Source organism: Epinephelus fuscoguttatus, linkage group LG23 (genome assembly GCF_011397635.1).
Source record: "Epinephelus fuscoguttatus linkage group LG23, E.fuscoguttatus.final_Chr_v1".
NCBI classification, from domain to species: Eukaryota; Metazoa; Chordata; class Actinopteri; order Perciformes; family Serranidae; genus Epinephelus; species Epinephelus fuscoguttatus.
This window is the reverse complement of record NC_064774.1, coordinates 22,729,391-22,752,589: the sequence shown is the minus strand read 5'-3', so window position 1 is coordinate 22,752,589 and position 23,199 is coordinate 22,729,391. Positions and strand designations below refer to the sequence as shown.

Here is a 23,199-nt window from a genome sequence, read left to right as displayed (position 1 = left end):
GTTAAAGTATTGAAAGGTTGCTTTTGACTCGCTGGTGAGTTAGTTCATTATTGCAGTCAGCCCTACAGTGAGGTCACTCTCGGAGACTGTGACTCAGAGGGTGAGGCAACCGATGAGCTGGTTGGAGATGATCATTACCTTAGGCTTTGCTTCTGTAAGGGAGTTGTTCCCTGTCGCCCACTCCTCATCCTCATAACCTTGGAGACTCTCTCTTAATGTCTGATTGCCATATGTAACATAAGGCCCAAGGTGTCAGGTTTTTGTACATGAGAGATTTTACACCCAAATGTCATGGTCAGTGTTTGTATTGTAAAGAAGGTAACCTCCTCTTTCCCTTGTGTAGGTACTATGGCAGCTGGACATCTTCAGACGCAGCTTGAGGCAGCTACCTGGACACTTCTGTCTGGGAGAATCCTGCATCTTTTGTGCATTAAAGGTAGAATACAATCAGAAACACATGTAATGGGAGCTAACAAAAAGGTTCTGTTTGTCATTATTAATGTGTCGGCTGTTTGGGTCACACATCCAGACTGTGTATCGAGCAGGGAGGGTGACACAGCTGCTTTTAATAAACAGAATGTCCCATAGTCCATGTGCAAACAAGTTCTTGTTCTCCTCTTCAGGGCATTTTCTCCCAGTTCCAGCACAGTCGGGAGCGCGCCCTGCCCTCTGACAACCTACGTAACGCCTTGGCAGAGACCTTTAAGGACGAGCAGCGCTTCCAGCTGGGCTTCATGGATGATGCCGCAGAGTGCTTTGTAAGTTCCTGTGGCAACGCGGCTGTCCTGAGCGAGGGAGCCTCGCACACGGAGAGAAGGGATGTGTGTTTGTTTGTGTGTTACCCCGCCACACAGTTCGGGTAATGCACTGCAACAAACTGTTTGGCGAGGTCACTGAAAGAGCTTCTGTCCCTCCCTTCCCCTCCCATCAACCCGTGCCACATTGCTGCTAAATATCATCATGACAGGTTATATAAGCGCTGGAGTTGTGTTTGAACCTCTCTGTTTTGTGCTACCATATTATGTCGCATCATTTCTGGGCCTGTTTTAAGTCGATTTTTCTTCCGTCCTTCATCTTTTCTACACATCAGTTCCACGTTTTCTGCTCTTTTTGGCACAACAATGCGTTGTTTGTTCAGAGGTTGTTTTTCCCCTAACTGCAGAGAAATTTTCATCTAGTTGTTGTGTTTCAGTTTTATTTTGACTTGACCCATCAAATATAAAACAGATCCTGCTACATTTTTCATCCTTGGTCTTTCAACCTTGTTTTCCCTCACCCATCAGGATTCATTAGCTTTGTCTCGCGCTTGTGATCAGTTCTTAATAACAGTATACCCAGACAGCACAGATGTATCCTGATTTTATCCCGCAATCATTGTTCACTTATCCACTTAGGAAGTCCAATTACTCAGCAATGGATAAACAAGAGAGAGAATCTTATGTTTATGGAACAGAAGTGGAGAGGACTGTACTATAAGTGAACACTGGGTTCTACAAGTGTGATCATGAAGTCACTTTTCTACTCAGATGAGAAGTTACACACCATATAATGAAGTTACTGTAGATGCAGAGAAAGCAACTTTTGTGCTTTTCTTCTTTCTTCATCTGCCAAGGCATCTTGTGCAAAAACTCAACAGTAACTTTTTTCATCCAAGACTGAAGCTTTGTGCCGAAGTTGTTATCTTTTGTAGACGATCTTAATTCTTAATCCTACGCAGATCTTTGCTTTTGACTGTTCACCATGTAATGCATTGGCAGCAGCGTGCCAGTAGAGAATTTATTTGAGGACTTAGCCAGTGTCAGATTAACAGTCTGTGAAGTTGTGCCTGAAGGCCTACCTTGCAGCCTTAATATTTTATAAACTCACAAGCGCTCCATAGAAACAGGTGGAAGCTAAAATAGAGTATAGCTTGCTCTTTAAACGTGTTCCTTCAGCTTTCAGGTTTACGACGTGACTCCTAAAATTGAACTCTTGATATGTAACGGTGTGTCCCAGCGCACTGCAGTTTTGCTCTCGGAAATAGCTGTATTTTAGTTTAAAGAAAAAATAGCCCGCGGCGCTTGTAAAGACGTAGCTTTACAACAACAGTGTTTGGAAATATTTTGTTTCATTGCTGATGGATGTCCTGTTGTGTCACAGGAGAACATACTGGATAGGATCCACCTGCACATTGTGCCTGAGGAGACAGAAGACGCCTGCACTTCGAAGTCTTGCATCACGCATCAGAAGTTTGCAATGTCACTTTATGAGCAGGTCAGTAGAGCGTTAGAAAGCATAAGAAATGTTATGTATTGCTTGGACAAAAAAAAAGTTGGTGTTAAAATGTGTTAATTTAGGCAGTCTTAATTATATTTTTTTGCTGTTGATATTATTATTTAGTTGTTTGTTAGCACAGCCTCTACAGTAACGTGTGGATGAGCTGAACACACTTGCCAGTGTTAGGATTAAGCAGCAACACACACACACAGACAGGTGCATGAATCACTGTCTGAGACAGTAGAAATCCAATCCGTCATGTTTTGATACTGGGTCGCCCCAGTGGAATAAGGAGGGTGTTTCTGGTCAGATTCCACAGTGCAGCAGCACCAGATAAATCACAGATGGTGTACACATAAATTCCAGCGCTACACACAACACCACCCTTCCCCGCGGCTGTGATGCCCATCACTGACTCTGTCCCTGTCCCAAACCAGTACTATCTCGGAATCAAACAGATAATGCGCCTTTGGACTAAATCCCTCAGGGGCACAGTCAGTGGATTTGGTTCCACCTCAATTTCAGGGCACCCAATCTGGCGAACATTATCAAGGCCTAAATGAGGATTGCCTTGGTCAGAGGGAGATTGATAACTTCACATATTAAACTGGATCACCGATAATGTCAGTCATTTGAATTTGATACCACAGAGTCCACAGTATTTAACTGATAATAAGAATAGCAGCAAGACAGGTCAAAGACAAATTAAGGAGGGTTTTTTGTTGTTTAGTTTTTTCTAGCTGTGACTATTTCTGATCTCACTTTTTTAGAAAACAACCTGCTGACTTGATAATTAGTCCTTGACAGCGGATATGCATGCTGAAGTCACACCTGTGTATCTTTTTTTTGTACTTATCACTCTCCATCTCTCTTCCCCTCTGCAGTCTGTGTGCCGACACTGTGGGGCATCCTCCGACCCACTGCCGTTTACAGAGCTGGTGCATTATGTCTCCATCACCACACTCTGGTAAGGCACAGGCAATATGAGGCTTTCTTTGCCCCCCCCCCACCCCCGTCCAGCTCCACTCTGTTTTCGCCTTTCGTGTCTGTCTTGGCACATTTGTCACAAGGCGATAACTTAACTTTTTAGCTGACTTTTCACACTCAACAGTTTGCTCTCTCCACATGCCTTAGTCTTTATTTGTCTCTGTCTCCCTTCCTCTTACTCACTTGTTTTTCCCAAACGTCTGCTGACAATACTTCTCATCTTTCTCAGTCAACAGACGCTTCAGCGCAAAGATGTGTCATTCGGGGAGCTGTTACAAGTAGCAAGTACAATAGGGGACCTTCGAAACTGTCCAGTAAGTGGTCCACGCAGAGTGTTTTTTATAAGCACACAGTTCATGTCCTTGGAAGAGCAATGTGTAACAAATGCACCTGTGTCCCGCAGAAGCATTTCAGCAGAAATGAAGCTGTTAGCTTTCTTCATTATCTGTTATATGTTATCTGAACAACGTTTCTTTGGGAGTGCAGGGATTCTCAAATAGTTGTTTTCGATATTAACTTTGTTCTTGTACCTCTGAGTGAAACTGTAGTCTCTTTCTGTGTCTTTGTCCTGTTTCTCTAGAGCAACTGTGGCCAGAGGATTAGGATAAGACAGGTCCTCATGAACTCCCCAGAAATAGTTACCATAGGCTTCGTGTGGGACTCTGACCAGTCCGACTTCACAGAGGAGCTTATTCGCTCACTGGGGCCTCATCTCAGTCTTTCTGCGGTGAGTCTGCTTTAACCAACATTTTATACACATTTTACGCTTTGTAGTTTGGTATTTATTTATTTTTATTTTACTTCTTCATAATATTTTGTGGCCAGTATTTCCAGCATAAAAAGAGACTCACAGTTAGAGCATGTCATTGACCTTTTCAGATGAAACAATTAAATATCCAGCAGGATATAATATAACTCTCTAGACATGATTCAGTTTGTCAGTGTCTTTTTGGAATTTGTTCATTCACACAGCTGCCATTTTTTCCCCCATGCTGTTAGAGTCAGTTTATTTTGGTGCAGTCGAACATATGTGGGAAATAAAGTGGGGATTTATTTCTCTGTAAGTCGGGGCTGTTGCGTAAGCAGTCAACGCCCAATGCCCAGTTGGCCAGCGTCACTGATCAAAAAGCCCATGCTGGCCTTGGTCAGCTTGTCAGAAAGCCCCTCCCCTCATTTCTGTGTTTTTCTGAGCGTGTGTGTGTGCATGCCTGTCTCAGGGAACATGTGGGCTGCATAGACGTCACAGAGACGGGAAAAAATAACGTGTTCAAGACTGCTTTTGTTGCAGTGTCTGTATTCAGACATTCTTCATCAAAAGCATGCACATATGTGGGCAAGTGTAACTCCTTTTTCTGTCTTTGAAATCACATCTTCACACACATAAATATGATTAGGGTGTCTGCAGTGTTCACATGAAATATGTATGTTAAAAAGTGGCACATGACTTACTGAATATTCCTTAGCAGCCTGCTCACAGGGGTACACTGTGTCGGATGAGCTTCACAAGCAGTTAAATTGATCGGTGTAGTTCAGATCAGCACAAATGCTCATACGCTTCACACGTTACATAACTTCTTCATTGAAGTCATCAAACCGTTTATTTGACAGCTCCCTCTTAGGCCTTTTCCAAAGCATACCAACAGAAGAATTTGTCAGACCCCACCTCCCACTAGTGTGCCACAAAGGCCTTAATTCATTAAGGAGCGTTTCATGTGACTTTATTGAGTGTTCAAGGGAGCCCTCCACCCCCATCGTTGGCTTTGAAATCTATTGTTTGAGAGAGTGAGAGGGAGACAGAGAACGGGCTATGCAGGAAACATGGGAGTGAGAAACAAGTGATTGTTGCACCAACACTTTCTCCAGATGTTTGCTGAATGCTGTACCCTTTTTTATTTTTTTTTTATTCTTGCTGATATGTTTATATTATTTGTATTAGTATTTCAGCCATCAATAAACCTACTGTCTGAATTAGTCTAAATATCAAGTGCTATTAAGGCACTGATTTAAACCAGCCCTCATTCATATTGATCGTCAAATCAATGCCGGTTCATTCCCTCAGACTTTAATCTATAAACAGATGGAGTAACTGATTCCACTAGCTATCAGCATCACTCACTTGCCTGCCCACTTACTGTAGTGTTGATGCCGAAGAGTAATTGGTGTATATATTTATATGTGTGTGTGTGTGTGTGTGTGTGTGTGTGTGTGTGTGTGTGTGTGTGTGTGTATCTATGGACCCAGCTCTTCTACAGGGTGACAGATGAGCATGCCAAAAAGGGAGAGCTGCAGCTCGTAGGGATGATCTGCTACTCCAGCCGCCACTACTGTGCCTTCGCCTTCCACACCAAGTCCTCCAAATGGGTCTTTTTTGATGATGCCACAGTGAAGGAGGTGAGACAGTGCGCCTCTAGCGATTAAATCATTTATCAGTTAACTACTTTTCATGTGATTAATTGTGTTAGTCATTTATCAAGGAGAATGCCACTCACTGGTTCCAGCTTCTTTAAAAATGGGATTTGCTGCTTTTATTTGTTTTATATCATTGTAAATTAATTGTTTTTTGATTTTGGGCTGTGGGTCAGACAATAGTAGCGAAAGTGTGGAAATCTCTGTGCATGAAAATGTGCCACTCTGAGTTGATAAAATACGTTTGTTTTTTTTTACAAGCAGCAGCAAACAGTAGCAATGTTCAGCTTTCTATCTCTATCACCAAGTCTTTTTATCGCCCAATAAGGGCCACATCGATTGCCCTTCATGAGCCTCTGGCTTGATGAGCCTTTATGGCACTGTAGAGTCAGCTAACCCCCACCCCCCTATTTCTACTGCAGTTTCCCAACTCTGTCAGCCACAAAGTACTGCAGTAGTGAAGTGAAGCTTAACCAGTAAAGATTATTTTACGGATCCCTTCACCGGGTAAAGTTGAGGGGTCACTGAGAATGCTGATTTGCAGGTGCGGGTGGACATACACACCTACACCTTGCAATCTGTGTGAGAAAATATTTGTGTGTCTGTGTTGCCAGTGGTTGTGTGTTTGTGTAAACAGTATAAAGGCTGTGAATCCTTTCATCCATCCCCTCCTCTTTTTGCTAAATATTGGCTTTATTTCCATGGCGTGCACATGTGAGCATGCCTTTTGTTTCACATCCTCACAATTTTCTCGGGGACTGTGGTGCAGCGGCTGGCTGGCTGGCTCTGCGTCAATCCATCAGCAGCTTGTGCTGTGTGTGCAACCCCCCCCCCCCCCCCCAACTGAGATGGAGGAGCCACAGCACTCAGCGCCTGCCAAGTCCGTACCTGGGTCAAAACATGCCAGCATTTCTGTGACTCCCCAAGTCCCAGCCACTAAATGACTACTGTAGCCTGATCACTGCTTTTCCAGTGCATGAGACATTCTTTCTTTAATGAGGATGATTAAATATAGATGAAATACATTTACTTGCATGTAGTTGCAAAAATTGTGTGTTACAGCACTTGTACCTACCAGTATACCATGGCCGAGAACTCTGTGTTGTGAGTACTGGTGGTGTTAAATCATTTCTTGAAATTGATAGTATAACTGGACACCTGACACAGGTGTCATATTTCAAATTATTTAATTCCCGTCACATTAACGTCACATAAATCAGGACAGCGAAACCAGCAACAGTCATATTTTGTTTCCAGCCGGGATGCCCAGAGCAGAGGTTCAGCTGTCTCCTCGCTAGCTTTTTAGTCTTTCAAATACACAGTACAGTAAATGGCAGGAGTAAGAGACTGCAAAGCATTTGCTTCTTTAAATTTTGTACCTATCTCTGCAACATTCCTTTGTTTGCGTTTCCTTTGTTTTGCTTTGCATTCGTTCTCCTTTACCTCATCTCTACTCCTCCTGCTTCCCCCCCCTCCACCGTCATTTGCTTAATTAAGGAGCACATAAGCATCTGTTAGCCTGCAGCCTGCCTTTGTGGTGCCTCTGTGGCGAGACACGCACCTTACACAGCTTAGCTAATGTGATTGTGTGATTTGGCCTCAGTGTGATATATTCACTCACAAATAAGACCATGTACAATGAAGGCAAGGTTCTGTTTTATAGTTTGCCAGTGAATTTGATGAAAGCTGTCAGGGCATTCTCTGTCAGGTTAAGATTGACTTGGCTTGTGACACTTTGGTGATGCCACCAGAGCTGCGCGCATTTTGTAATAAGTTAAAATGCCTTTTATCAGATCAGTTACACAACAAAACTTTTTGATACCCTTTGTCAAATGAAAACAGATGGAGTCACAAGAAGTTATCCTGTTATGTGTACAATCTGTCTGCTCTTTTAAATTGAATTGGACCACGACAGCTTGATTTCCCATTTGGAAAATCCAGCATTTTAAACCCTCTTTAATATATTCAAATTGACTGATTGATCCCCAGGACAATATGTCGATGACATAACATAAAAGAAAGCTTTTTTAAAATTTGTTTCGCTGTGTTTTATCGCACATAAATTTGCAGAATTCCTGTGTCTAACTTGTGAATTGACCACCTTTCCTTTGTCTCTCGCTGTAGATTGGCTCCAGGTGGAAAGATGTGGTCAGCAAATGTATCAAAGGTCACTTCCAGCCTCTCCTCCTCTTTTACTCCAATCCGGATGGGAGTGCTATCACCCCAGATGATGCCTCAAGACAAAACAGCAGCCAGTCTCACTACAAGACCCCTGTCAATGGAGACGTGCAAGGTTTGACCAGTCTCGGTTCTGCATTTGTTAATTTACTATTTTGACTGTGCCAACTTTTACTGGAATTAATTCCTGTCACTGTAGAACTTCTGTTAGCAACATAGTTTTATTATATCAGGGAAGATGAGGTGCTAATTTAGTGTCCTCTTATGGAATAATAACATCAGATTCCTTTGAGAAACATTTATCATGGTTGTTAGTGCTGCTGAGTGTTTTTCTTTGCTTTCACTAACTATAATCCCACCCCAAGTGACCTATTTGATTATAGTGCCCATTAATATGAGGCGTAGGCGTGCAGCTACCTCTTATTTAGTATTTATAGTTGTCAGAATAATGCAGGATGTGGAGGTAATAAAAGAAAAACCCATTTCCCTCCATACACCCAGCTGGAGTTAAGGGTTTGACTAAGAACAAATGTAATTTTAGGAGTAGGTGGAAATTTGAAAAGACATGATGTTTTTACATAAAGTCAAATTCTTGCGAGGGTGGTGCTTTGTTGAAGTCGTGCTTATATTCCCTCGGCGCACATTTAATGAACTGTAAATAAAAAGTTCCTTTCATTTGCAAATCACTGTAAATGGAAATCAAAGACAGACAAACATCAGCAAACCCCCCCCCCCCCCAAACTTTTTAAAGGATGTGTAAAATCCCAGATCATATTAGTTGCCTTTGCAGGCAGTAATGAAAATTTGTTGATGACAACAGCTGAACATCTCCGCTGTTTGGATTATATATCCCTGGATTTGTTTGGTTGGGGAGGTTTTTATCCCCTTTAAAGATCCTCCTCCAACTCTCCATGCTGGCCTCGCCCCAGGTCCAAGCTGTGGCAGGCGCTCACTGCCCATCAGAGCTGACAGGGCGCCGGACCAAACTGGATGATCCTGCAAAAACCAAGGAGAACATTGTGTAGATTTTGTAATTTAAATTCAGTTTCTTAGTTTCAGGTGCAGGCTGTGTGTTTATTGACATGAAATTTATGTTTTATCCTACAACTTAAGTGAGAAGCTTTGGTATGTTTCCTGCATATATGTCTTTAGACTGAAATTTTCATATTTATGTGTTTCCTTTTTTCCTCCTCCGCAGGCATTGAGTCTCCAGTTGTACCCCACAAGAAGCTGGACCTCACCAGGGAGAATCTGAATGCTCTGGCGGGCCAAGGTTCTTTCAAACATAAGACCTCTTCGACCTTTAGCAGGACCAGTGCTCAGACCAGTGGAGGACGGGGACCAGGTAAGAGAGGAAACATGAAAAATGGAATATGTTCACAATGCAATGATAGATAAGAGTCATAACCTAAAATGTTGAGAAACACACTGCAAGTAACTTAATCAAGTGGTGTTTTTTTTTTTTTTTTGAAGAGAATTATTCCAACTTTGCCAGACCAAACAAAACGATGGTTTAAACACACAATATATGCTTGAGGAAATGGAATGACTTGCACACAGTCACACTGTGTGGTGTTTGTAGTTTTTAGCCTTGAAAGTCTGCTTAATTTATAAACATTTTTGTCCGCAGAGAGTGGGACAAGCACAGATCTGGCATAGCAACCAGAGGAAGAGATAATTAAATGTCTTCGCTGTAAAACTAAATCTGGCCATGTTAGTAATACAGGAGGGGATTAGGGACCCTCGTTGAGGCGAGAGGTCACAAAGAGCTGCCGATGCTGCACATACTTAAGTGCATGTAGGGAGAAGAGTGTAAATTGAGAAGAAGAGATTTGCTGAGATAAGTACTGGAAAGACAATGAAGCAAAACCTTGTAAATTGTATCTCCTTTGATATTATTGCACATTCTATGGTTATTATATGGCAGTGTAACATTCTGAAGGTCCTTGAGACGTGTGTGACATTGTTTCCCTTACGCAAAAGTTTGTTGCTGATGATTTGGTGAAAGAAGGGAAGTAAAATGCCTCAGAGCTCTCACAAGCACCACAATTTAAGCTCTGACTCATTATCTTGTGGACTGTTGCACATCTTTCTTTGTTGACGAGAATATGGAGTCCCAAAAATATACTCTCAAAAAGCACCTGGTATGTTTTTTGAAACATCATGTTCTCTTCACAGAGATTCCTGTTGAAATCTCTGACAGTTAACAGAACCACCGTACGATCATGTTTTCCAGTGCCATGACTAATCATTGCCTTTCAAAGTGAAAATCTGCCAGAGACAGAGCAGGGAAGCTTCTGCATGGACATGTTTCCACCCTGCTGCCTTTCCCCTCATGTGGCAGAAAATGTAGCGTATACATCAGCACAATGATGTGCTGTAAAGTTTGCCTCTGTCTGCTCTGCAACTGCTCAGTGCCTTGGGGTGCTGGGGACTAAGAGACTGAAAACAGTGACAAGGAAAAGGATGTAGTGACAATAGGTGACTATACATTGTGCACTAAGATAAAAATAATTTTAATGGAGTCTGCAGTGCGAGTGTATATCCCCACCTGAATCAGCAGAGGTCCAACTGAGATTGGAAAAAAAGTAGTAGGTAATTAATGCTCTGTCCCTCCATTAAGGAAATTGTGGACAATTCCTGATGGTAACACCTGACATCTCTTTTTGTTTGAACAGTGAAAATTGGCACCAACGATCCCAGGAGTCGCTTCAGGGACATTTCTCGAGAAGCCGCCCAGAGAGCAGGAGAGGTGCGTGGGATGCATCCATCCAGAAAAGAGTCTGATAGGAGCGGTCAACGGAGGCCGGAGTCACGCTACAGAGGTTGGTCGCAGCGCGGGGATGTATACATGGGGACTGCACATGCAATTCAACACGTAAACATACACATGGGAATTGTCAGGCTTTAAGATACAAAAGGCTAGCCCTCCACCTCCCTGGCCCTTATGTAACCATCAGTTCGGGAGCAATGTGTCAGAAAGGGGATTAAGTGCTGACGTCTATTGGAGCCTGCCTTCATCCCACTCTCTCATATTCAGAGCCATTGGTTCCCCTTACTGTGGTCTACATGGACATTTACAAATATACATTAGAAAGTAGATCTATCTAAACAGTGATAAATACTGTATGACTTCACTGGAAAGAAATTCACATTCCTACCGCTATTTGTGTGTCCCTTTTGCCTTATAAATTGAGTGTGTGTTGCTTCTCATCAGTTGGCTGATCGGTCGACTCCGTTAATACTCTTTTAGTTCATCACAGCTTCCAATTAAGTATCAGTGAAGGGATTATGGAGCACAATTGTAACACACTCCCAAATCCACCATGTCAACAGCAGTAGCATGTGTTAGCAGCGAGCTCACGTCCCATTATGATTGAATGCAGCAAGCTAAAGGAGGCTAGTGTCGTTGCCGTGATGAATAGCATGGCTGGAGGTGACACTACAGTAATGTAAGTAGTATAAATTTACAGCAGTGGGGCTCATGCCCAGGCTAGCACTTTGCTAAAAAGTCTTCTTCAGAGAAAAAAAAACACTCAAGAAAAGCTTAAGCAACTTCGCTGCTCTGCTCATATCAGACTGTAGGATAACCCCGAGGTATTTATAAATGATTTCTGGCTGTATCGATTCAGACATGTTACCATTCTTTCAAAATCATCCACAGCCTTGTGCACTGTTGACAACACTGCAGAAAAGTCTTTGAAACACACTGGTATCATATAGATGAGCGAAAAATGTGGAGAGCAATGTTTAAAGTGATTTAACTCTGGCACACAGTCAGCAAAATCCAAAGCAATAGGGACTGTATCTCTTGTGGGCTTTCCAAGGACTGACAGTTATATGTAGTATTAAATTCACTTTTTGTACCTTCAAACATGACGTTACCTCAAATCAGATTTTCCAGGTTATTTAGATGACTCCAGTAGAAAGCATGCAGCCTCTAATTCAAGCACTGTCAGCTTTAACTCATGAAAATGCACTGGATAGATGAGCTTTATGATTTAAATTAGGACTCGCACAAGAAAACTATAATGCCACATTTTCCATTTGAAATGACTGATTTTATTTAGAAGACTTAAACACATCTTACACAGACAAGCGAGTGCTGTTCAGAAATGTCTCTGTTGTGTAAAAGAATAAGGGTGTGGGTACATGTATAGCTTGATATAAGTGAACTGGTTTCCAGGAAGGATGTCTGGCCATATATTTTGAAAGTGGCTATTATGGCTGCAAGTGTCCTTGGAATAGCAGACGCACATCCGTTACACACTATCATGTGACGACATGTCACTTTTGGATTCGGAAAGACACACACATGTATGCACATACACACGAAAATACACCCAACATCACTGCTGCCTTTTATTGTGTATCTGCATGAAAGTTTGTAAGAGAGTTGGCTCCCGTCTGTGTACACACCATAGACGAAAGTCGACTGCCGTTGGCTGCAATTCACACCTTCCTGTCATCTGCACCCATAAATGTCAGCAACCCTGTTGTTGTCATGCCCTCCCTTTACTTTCTGCCCAACCTGCACTTAAACACAGTTTTGTGTCTTGGTGTGGAGCTGTCAGTGAAAGTCAGTTTTTGGTCCTATCAACGTTAGAATTTGAATAAATGTTTATATGCTTGAATCTATTTAAAAATGTGTTATGCTGTTCTTATAGTTCAAGCTCTCATGAAACTTCTTGTGTTTAAAACCAGATCCAGGTCAGGACAGGACCTACTCCCGCTCCGTCTCCCCTCCAGAGAATGGCTTCAGAAAACACCTGGAGACTCGTCTGTACAGCAGCCAAGGAAAAGGTCCGACACGGACTGAGAGGACACCCCACCTTGGTGGACGGTCCTCACATGATCCTACTCGCTCTCTCTCGAGGGTCCAAGTGTTGCCCAATGTGCCCAGTATCAGCAGTGGTCATCACAGCCGAAGATTAGAACAACTCTCCAACGGTTATGATACTGACAGCAGCCAAGACTCCAGAGAGCGTCCCGGAAGTCGCAGCAGGTCCAGCCGCCCCTGGAAGCCCATGCGGGAGGCTCTTAATGTGGACAGTGTTATAAGTGGCGTCGGTAATACGGGAAGTCAAGAACGAAGGCAGCATAGCCCCCGGAGGAGACCCAGTAGTCAGTCGCCCACCCGGGACCGAGAGCGAGACAGAGATTTTACGTGGGGAGGCCGAGAAGAGCGCAAACCCAAGAGCCTAATGACCATCTATGAGGATGAGCAGAGACATGAAACAGGTGGCAGCCGAAGCTCGCTGGACTCAGATGGCCGCGGCGGCTACAGTGACAAGGACAGGTCAAAGGGCTCAGCAACTCTAAAAATGCGGAATGACAACTGGAAGATCCAGCGAACTGAATCTGGATATGAAAGTAGTGACAGACTAAGCAATGGCTCAGCAAATCTTGACTCACCTGTGGTAGAGAACCTTTCCTCTAAGGACCTGCGGCCAATCCTTGAGCTGCATCTGACGAGGTAAAATAGATTGTCTGAGTTCCACGTTTTTATCAGCCAGGTACACAAAATGTTGGCGCACAAAGGGCTATCACACAATTTTTGCTGTGTGATGCCAGCGTCAGAATGCTGCTGTGTCATCCCATGCCCCAGTCATATCAGGATTTGAGTCTCAAAAGTGCTGCCATCTTTAAATGATTAAACATTACAAACAAACTGTTCTAAGAATAGCAAGACCCATTTAACATAAATGCACACAAGGCAGATGTGCCAGCCTTATTATGCTGGGCTGTCATTTGTTGGCTTTGTAGTACAGGTCTTGTTTGGAGATAATTATCTCAACTAGCTGACAACTCCTGTACTCAGAGAGGAGAGCCAGCAGATAGCTGACTTCTTCAACCACAAGTGAATTATTCAAGCCCGTCTCTTGACAGTAAATTGGTGAAGCGCTCCTTTGATTATCAATTCTGCAACATACGGTGAAGATGTTCTGGGACGGGGTTAAGGCACTGAAAATGCTTAAAATTTGTACGTTTACTTTGGTGTAATATGGCCTCACTTTTTTTTCCCCCCACCAGTTTTCATTACAATATCTTCATAGTTTAACAGCAGATACTTCAAAAAGAGCTTAAAAAAGGAAACCACATGTGCCCCACAGTAAAAGTCAAGAACAACAATGGATAAATACGTTCAAGAGAAGAATGTTGCAGGAATTGGTATCAGGTTACACTACTGTAAATCAGTCATGATAAAAAAATATTAGTCATTAAGGGTTTATTTCCCCTTTATTGCTGCATGTCTCCATGTTATTCATTTTAAGTGGTTGGTAAAAGATCATGCTCTGGAATATCTTGTGGCATTCCACAATGCATAAATAATTGAATTTATTTTGTATTTTAGGGATCACTTCCTTCCCAGAAGAAGTGATGATTTGAAGGCTGACATGTTGCACTCGACATTTTCCACTGGTAAGTAATTCTCCCACACTTTTATTATTCCATAGCATTTCAAATGTGCAGTGGTTAAATTTTGGGCACATTTAGACTTTTTGTAGGTTTCACCAAAGCAAAAATATGAAATATGTAGCCATTATTTTGTAATTTAAACATGTAAAACCAGAAGAAATATAAGTTTTCAGTGTGTTAGGTAGTGGAAATAAATCACACATTAAAATATCTTTCACAAAGGCTTGGCCATGACATTATACAAATTTCCCCTGCCCGTAGACTTCCGTGTGTTGCAAGGATCTGAAACATTAAGATAGTACTAAGCAATTTCCTTGATTTATTGTTCCATCAGTACTGTAAGGTCACCGCCTGATTGAAGGGATACTGTATGGAAATGAGTGTGCTCTGGTTGCTCACTGACTGGCCTTGACCTTTTTTCCCTGAGTAAAGTTTATGTAATGCAGCACGCAGAGAAATGTACGTGGGCTTAAAGGAAACACCAAGTAGAACACTGGTTTTGGTTGTCTCCTTCTATGCAAAGTCAACACTTTCAACATTATTGGCAGAATAAAAAAACCTGGTTTGTGTCAGGTCCTCTGTCCTTCCTCAAACTTTACATAAAATGTGAAATAGGAAATGGTGAAAAAAAAAAATCTCAAGGACTTAAACCATTAACCACAGTGAATAATGTCCTCTTGCATCAGGAAGAAGACAATTTTAGATCCATGGGGATACAAAATCTGGGGAGGAAATCGGTTTGGACACAACTACTGTTAAAGAAAAAAGTCTGCAAAAAGTGGAATATGATGAGCCTCAAATATGAGTCATGTTGTGCAGTTGCAATAATGGTTATTTTTATCTTCCAGACAGGATGGAGGGAGATTAGATGACATGAATAGCACTCGGGGGTTTGTCGCCTGGACACCCTTCACATTCTTTATCTAGCACATGCTTGCTTGTGACACAGTATCATTTTATCATCATTTTTTTTAAATAAACAGATATCTTGAAAAATACCTGACTAATTCCCTCAACAGGAATTTGCTGTGTTAATCCTGAATAAAAGGAGAAGATGAGTGAGCTTGCAGGGGCCACCCAGCTGTGCCCAGCCGGGCAGAAAATGCCATGACTGGGCCTGTCAGAAGGTGGTATTCAAACACGAGGCAATGAAAATGCCATTTGGTAGCGCTGCAGTTATTTCAAGGTCCCAAAGAGTTCCGACATGCAGCACAAAAACAGCAGCAAGAATCCTATCTGCCTTTAGTTTTATTCAGAGTTGAAAATAGCTTTTACACAAGTGCGCTGAGTTTGGGCAAACGAGCAGAAATGCGTCGTGTTGAATACTGGTCAGTTCGCCTGTGAGCATTTGCACATGCAGAGTGATTCATGTGTAAGAATCCCTGGCAAAAAGACTAACACTTCTATGGCAGGCATGGTTATTTATTCACTGCTGCAGTCTCTCTTTTTTTTTTTTTGCATTTCTCTAAAGGATACCCCCTAAAAATATCACCATTAAGTGTAGTCCTTATCTGATCAAACCTATGTTGTTAATTGACTGCACAAACTTAATTTTTGTACAAAGGTATATGTATTAATACTTTTCTTTACTCACTCAGACTGTTTGCCCCCCAGTGCCTTTAAGGAGATATGACAGTATCAGTATTCAGTACACACTGAAGCAGGTTCATTCGCTAGTCTCCTCTTTGATTGGTATAATTTCACAACTCTTTTGTGTTTGAAAACTATCTACAGCTGTATCTTAGCTTAGTCTTGATTAATTTGATGAATGCTGTAAAATGCTGCATTTTAAAACATCGACCTGGCTGAAAAACTCTCAAAGGGCCTTTGAGTTAAATTCCTGAGGAGCTATTTTCAAATCAGTATGGGATATTTATGCCCCGCTGCCTGCAAATTGTATTGACAAGCTGCAGTTAATGTGTCCTAAGTCAATTTGGCCTGAGTTCAGTGGCCTGAGCTGCAGTTTCAGAGAAGGCTGAGCAGATTTCAGTGTCCCATTAAAGTCCAAAATCCTTTCTAAAAGCACACACATGTGGGCGGGCAGTTGCGAGGAGCTCAGTTGACATTTTGACCACAGGCAGTCATTCTTGTGCTCATTTGTCGCATCAAAGCAGGCTCTTCTTAGTCACCTTATCGACAACCTTTATCCTTGTGAATGAACCTCATTGAGTGACATTACACCAAAACGGAAATGGTAGCAGAACATCCTGTCTGTATCAGCATGAAAGGCCACGGCTGTCAGGAGATAGGGCCAGTTCAACCTGCTATCTTGACAGGAAATCACGCCTTTACTCAATTTGTCCTGATTGGCTCCGGTGTCTCCTGCAGACCTCATTAAGTCCTTAGAAAAGCTCTTATTGCACACGACCACACCATTTTTAAGGTTATGATTACATAAATGGAGGAGATTTTGTTCTTAACTTTGCCCCCATGTACGTATAAAACCTCAAAATTAGGATTCATGTAGAGGATTGCAATCTTAAACAATGCTTATGATGAAAAGTTCAGAAAATGTCCATTGTGATTGAATACATCTTCAACAGTGAATGTGCATCTAAGATTTAGCATGTTGAGAGCTGCAATGCTAGTCACTGTTAATGTGTTAATGCCATGGGGGATGTGTACATATTTCTATTGTGGCATTTGGCTCCCTGTTTCTATCCCCATGCCTTATCAATAGACTCAGAAACAAAGGCTATTCCAAATGTGTGATGACTTTTTTGGACAGATAAAAGTGTCGAAAACTTGACATTTTTTCCAGGGTTCACGTTTCTTCCCCACATAGTTCAGGTCTTAATGAAAAGCCGAACTGCAAATATGCATGCGAGCCTGATTGATGTTCAAGAATTTTAAGTACCCCAGACAGCAGTACGCACAGAACTACAAATCTCAACTTGACAGCCTTAGAACTGAAATGTGTAGAGATTTTTTTTTCTTTTTCCATTTTTTGTCGCATCAACAAAACTTCAAAGGGCTGTCAGGAATTTTTGCATGTACAATTTCTCAAAACCTAGTTTGGGTTTGCTTTCATGATCTGTATAGAGGCACATTTTCTGTTTCCTCTGGGAGCTCCTCACTCTGGCAGTTTGTGTAATTGAAATGATGTCAGATCGGTTCTCTGTTCCCCCTCAGTTAAATGTCCTGAATAACTTTTAGTGGATAACAAACAGGTGCCTCTCTTGAACTTTTCTCAGAGTTATTCCTTCTTTTAGAGTGGAATTAGAGACAAGTCTGTGAGTGATTTACATGAGCAGAGCGTCTCGATACTGACAAGTGTTTAAGGGATGAATATATAGTCGCACACGCAGCGTGGCTCTTAATATGTCAGCCACTGACAGCTCACGCATTTAGCAAGTTCAAGAGAACATGTATGCATATGAGACGGCTTCACTGTCTTTAATCCTGTTGAGCAACTTAACTTTATGCTTTCCAGTTAACATGGGAATGTCAGGGAAATTTTGTTGCACACCACTTGCTTCAGTTTAGATAGCACATTGAATGCCACTGAACCGCAGCCTAATCCATGCAATCACAGTACATGGACGCTTTCCCAGGCAAGTGCAGTAGGCCATGTAAACAGCAGGACACCTTGAGTACATCTGTTTTGCTGGCGTTCACGGTTACATCCCCAAATTCCGCTGAAATAGATGTTTTCTGGAGATTAGCCAGACCCTGAACCAGAAGAATTGATTCACGTTAAATTCAGATGGAATTATAGCGATTGTTTGATGGCTGTTTTCTGAAAAATCTTTTGATTTCCACCGTGACGGACAGGCAACAACAACGCAGCCGCCTTGCCCTTTTGTTATCCAGCTGCTTTCTCCTTCAAGCTTTCTCCTGGCAACAGTGCATGTGACCGTAACGATGAGGGGATTTTCTAGGGACAAAGCATTGTAAACTGCATCCTTTTTTTTTTGCATGTGTGTTTTTGAGAATGATATTGTTGCAGTTGCTTGCCAACATTGCAGATCAGCGTCATCAAATTGTGAATTGCCACATGGACTTACCGGCTTAAAAATGCAATAGTGTTGTGGAAGGGATCTGGAGTCTGGAGTCTGACCCTGGCGTAATTGCATGCCAGCACAAAGGATTTAGCCACTAATGCTTTGAGAGAGCACAGGGGAAAAAAAGAGGGTATGCTGACACATCACAGATGGTCCTCAGCCACTCACTCTCTTCCTTGTACTGTTGTCAGCTGTTGTCTGTCTCAGGCCTTGTAAATCACACCCACCCTGCTAACTTGGCTAAGCTCCACACCAGCCCCCACCTAGGGACCTGTTTATAAACATGTGTTTTTGCAGATCTAATGCGTGAAATCAGCTATTATCTCCAAATTAACACAGCATAATTCTTTGACATCACATTATGACGTTAATCGACTGTTAGAATTTTCCCTCGCTTTCACCAGCGTGCGTATGCTCCAACTTCTAAATCTGCTCGAGTTCATTCAGGGTCCTTATTGTTTCATTAGTGCTGTTAGCTCAAAGCTAACAGGGCCTGGATGTGAACCCAAATTCCCTTTGAGGGGCCACGTTCTTTGGCTGGATCAGACAGTCAGAGTGGTACACAGGGGGCCTGAGGGCGCTCTGCCAGACTAGCTGCTTTGATACTTCCTCTCACAGCACCAGGCAAAGGGCCTCACCATGACCCCAGTTAGATAACATGTCTTTGCTGGAGAGACACAGGAAAAAAAATACTGTAGCCATGTTCGAATAGAAACACATGACAGATGTTACCTAGCTCTGTTTTTTTGACCATCTGGTAGTGATGATGATGAATTTACAAATGAGTGTGTTGTGATATAAAATGCTCAAGAGGCTTTTCTGTTATCTAGGTGAACAAGGAAGACAATCTCCAGATCTGCAAGATGCAGACAGCCTCTCTGGTCAGCCAGTACGAAGGTAAAAAACGACCTCTTTTCTGTAAGTAGTCAGTTGATTTGGAACAAGTAGAATACTGATGTTTTTGTTTATGCTCTGTTTCAGAAGAAGAGCCTTCCGATACACTCCTGGGATCTTGGAAAAGAACAACGGTCTGGACAGTGAACATGAGGAAAACGTGGACGGCAGCCCCGTGAGCCCCGTGCCTCCTTACTTAGCAAAGACCAGCAGTTCTGAGTGGAACAGCTCAGATGACCTCGCTGGACCTTTCTCTGAACAAGAGGAGACTGGCACCGTTGACCCTTTGTTGCACAACTATCCCCCACCTTTACCCCCGAAAACTTTTGGCAACAGTTACGCTGACCCATCTGACGTCCACTCCCAACCACCGGAGGTGCCAACCCGGACACTTTCCAACAGTGAACCCAAAAATGGCTCGTCCCCACTATCGCACACCACCCTCCGTCGGTGGATCGAGACACCTGCCGAGCACAGGCTTTCGTCAGACGCCAGCTCCAAGTCGGGGTCGTCGGACCAGGACAGGAACGATCTGTCGGCCAGCGAGAGTGACGAGAGGTTACCCAGTCCGAAGCCTGGGCACGATGACGGTACAGACTCCCTTGGTCCGGCTGATATAGCTCTTCCCACCACTTACTTCTCTGTGGATAGCTGTATGACTGACACGTACCGGGCCAAATACCACAGGAGGCCTGCCTTGTACATGAAAGCAGAGGACCATACGTCATCAGGGGAGAGTGATGTGGAAGGGAGGGGGCTCCCTTTGCCAGATGTTCAGCCACCAGAGCTTTCCAAAAGCAGATCAGATGCAGGTACCATATGCTAATATAAATGCTATTTATGAGCCTTTTTGTAAATGTTGGCATTGATTACACGTTTCTGCTTTTGTCTTGCAGGCTACCCGACCACAAAGACTACTGCAAAGTGGAACCCAGTTACTCCAAAAGGACTCGATGAGCATGGTTTCCTATGATTTAATCAAAAGACCTTGTCTGATCCGGCGACTGGATGCCAAAAGGAACTGTTAGTATGCAGTATGACGTCTACACAGTTTGACTCCTTCTAACTGGGTTGTGTATTAGCTTATGTACTTGTCATAACAGAGCGTTAGACATGAAACTGGATGCCAAAGAGATTGTAAAAAGAATGGCAGGTGTCCTTAAATGCTATCTTACTGTTTTTGGTATGAGCTACTTAAAGCTTTGAATGAATTGTGAATTTGCACAGTGAAGAGCACCAGAAAGGTACAGAGGAATAAACATGCCTAAAATGCTTAGCTGTTGATCATGTTAGAACTTTCTGAGTTTAAAAGCGAAGGGAAAGGGTTACTAAAGAATGTGTCACAAAAAGCCACTTTACCACACAAGAGATTAAAAGATTTCTTCTACATGAAAAAATAACCAATTTCTTGCAGTTTGACTTCCTCTCACTCTGTGGAGTGCTTTTATTTCTTTATTTAACAACTCCTATTTCAGTGTTATCAGGTGTCTGCCCCAGTTCTTTCTACCAACCTTTCAGGCATTTTTAAAGAACACAAGAGGTTCCAGGAATATTCAGAACACGTTTTTTGGTGTAGATTTTGGAAAATATTGGGCACTCTTTTGGCATGACTTAAAAATGGATCCCAAGGATCCGTGTGAATATGAAGCTTCAGGACGCCCACATAGATTTTTGGCTGATGAGACCTCTTTGCAGGGCTGTTAAGGCAGGGAAATTCTTTTTGGTACATGGAGTTTATTGATCTCTGCGATTAACAGTCGCAATTCTTTCTTTTGTCTCTCAAACTTCAACCAAAGGAGGTCTAATACACCAGTTTATCTCTGACCGCCAGTGTAAGTGTCCAGATCACGGGTAGCTATGTTTAATTGATTGCCGTTTGACTGAGAAGTATGTGGCACATAACTCGAGGCACATCCCTATCTCCTCACATGCACACCTTCACACTTCCTTACATATTTACTGTGTTCTATGTCTTTGCACTGTATTTCTGTATGATTATTTTTCTTCTCACACTCCGTACAGTCATAAGCTTCCATTATTTTTGTCTTTACTCAGCTTTCCTTCCTGTTTCTTAAAACTAGTTCCTATTAGCAGCAAGTCTGCACCGGTAGGACACGGACATTTGAAATTGCCATCAAGAGATAGACGAGGCGTTATTGTTTCTGTCGAGGGGGTTATTAACAGTCACATGTTGTGAATCTAAGTAGTGGACTGCTTTTTGGTTGGAAATGTTTTATATATGCAGCAGACTCTAATGCACAGTGCCTTTTGTACTTTTCTATGTCATGACAAGTTTGAATTGGAGCCATGATTTGTACAATTCTTTGATTTTAAATAATTTTTGTAACATTTAATTTTATTTTTATTGATTAATAATTGTTGAATAAACAATTTTATTTAACCATACCTGTGTCTCAAGCTGTTATATTTAAGAGCACAAAGTTGAGCTTGAACTTTTAGTACTTAGAAGAAACCAGGGGCCATATTCACAAACATCCTGAGAATACTCTAAGAGAACTCCTAACTTAGCCTAATTTTTTTTAGTACGAGTCCTAGGTTAGGAGTGATTTAGGAAAGTTCTCAGAACAACTCTGAACAAGGAAGGGACAGAAACTTTTACCTTAGTGAGCAGGTGTGGTCGACCCCATTGCATGGTGTGATGCGTTCTTTTAACAAATGTGATTGGTTGTCACAGACAGGCCCTTTTGTGACCCTGTAAGGTGTGACAACTCAGTGGAAATGGAATGAACTTTTCCAGTTTTCCAAATATTGTTAGGTGGGAAATGTGTGTGTATCCCTAATGAGATCAACCACACATTATCCCTGCACCATCTAATCTGTGGGATTTCATTTTCTCACTGTCATTTAGCATTTGGAGAATATTTCTCCAACCTCTTTGTGTTTCCACCATTATCTCATCTGTTTAGGAAACTCTCATGCCTCTTAAAAGTCCTCCTCCCTGCTCCGAACACTTTTTCACCTCAGGAGCTCTTTTAAGGTGCGAGATGCTTTGTGAATAACTTTTGGAAAATGTCACAGTTCTAAGAATTTTCTTCGAATTTTGTCGCAACTAGGAAGCTCTATGAATACAGCCCCTGGTCTATGATCAATATAGTCATTTAGAAATTGTAAAGAAGTTCCTGATAATAAACTAAGTCAGTACTGAGTGAATCATTTTTACTGAAAGAAACATGCACAACATTTAAGGCCACAAACGCTGGGAAATATAGTGCTTTGCTGCCCCCTGCTGTCATGTTATCTTAATGCACCTTCTAACTGGCTACCCAACTAAAAATCCCCAGGCTGTAAATCATGCTGTTCTTATGCCACATATACATAAAGCCACCTTTGACTTTAACCAAAAACCTTAATGTTTTCTGCTGTTATATTTCCTGTAGTAAGGGTTGCCCTGCTGGTTTGAGCGATTAAATGGATTTCAGTTGATCCTTTTTTTCCTTTGTTGGCCTTTGAATTGTGTATGTAAAGTATTGCAAATGGCCACCTTTACGAACATGGCCCAGTAACATTCATCCATTCAACATCTAATTTGTCATTCTTGTCCAGATTATTCCTGTTCACTAGATAGTCCCTTCTCTGTAGTGGGGCATCCCAAATTTCACCTCAATACAAGTTCTCTGTTACACCAAAAGGGCGTGACTTATCGAAAACTACCAGTGAGCAATATATTTCTGACTTTAATGTGAGGGAGTGTCCAAGATTGTTAAATTCTCATAAGGGAAGCGAAGAAAGGTCTATCCTAACAAAATGATAACTTGTGGCTCTGTGATTAACTGACAGAGGACAGACTGTATAGATGAGTCTGCCACTGGATCAGAATGTGGCCTGAAAGCGTAAAAGACTTTACATATTTCAAAGAATCACACCAGTTCCTTCCTAAAATACTGTATATACTGTAAAAAAAATCCAAAGTTTGATAAAGGTAGGGTCAAACCTATGTCAACTTTCTTCAAACTGATAGAAAAAAACCATCAAATTTACTTGTGTGATCCTTGAATAATTTGACACAGTGGATTCTACATACTTTCCTTACTCT

General features: G+C 42.1%; 1 protein-coding gene across 2 annotated transcripts in view; it reads left to right on the top strand.

Moving 5' to 3' along the window:
* The window catches only part of LOC125883649 (inactive ubiquitin carboxyl-terminal hydrolase 53-like), a 33,477-nt gene extending 11,926 nt beyond the window's left edge, over positions 1 to 21,551 (top strand). Inside the window, exons 3-17 of one of the 2 annotated variants that reach the window (XM_049568102.1) lie at positions 344 to 436; positions 624 to 758; positions 2,140 to 2,253; positions 3,141 to 3,223; positions 3,473 to 3,557; positions 3,824 to 3,970; positions 5,485 to 5,634; positions 7,774 to 7,942; positions 9,026 to 9,172; positions 10,506 to 10,652; positions 12,532 to 13,303; positions 14,183 to 14,250; positions 19,082 to 19,148; positions 19,236 to 19,957; positions 20,042 to 21,551. In XM_049568102.1, the coding sequence (XP_049424059.1) occupies positions 344 to 436; positions 624 to 758; positions 2,140 to 2,253; positions 3,141 to 3,223; positions 3,473 to 3,557; positions 3,824 to 3,970; positions 5,485 to 5,634; positions 7,774 to 7,942; positions 9,026 to 9,172; positions 10,506 to 10,652; positions 12,532 to 13,303; positions 14,183 to 14,250; positions 19,082 to 19,148; positions 19,236 to 19,957; positions 20,042 to 20,118 (2,976 nt within the window). In that variant the 3' untranslated portion in view covers positions 20,119 to 21,551. Of the gene's footprint in view, positions 1 to 343; positions 437 to 623; positions 759 to 2,139; positions 2,254 to 3,140; positions 3,224 to 3,472; positions 3,558 to 3,823; positions 3,971 to 5,484; positions 5,635 to 7,773; positions 7,943 to 9,025; positions 9,173 to 10,505; positions 10,653 to 12,531; positions 13,304 to 14,182; positions 14,251 to 19,081; positions 19,149 to 19,232; positions 19,958 to 20,041 lie in introns of both variants that reach the window. The other variant, XM_049568101.1, reaches the window with a different exon arrangement.
* Positions 21,552 to 23,199: the final 1,648 nt, after the last annotated feature.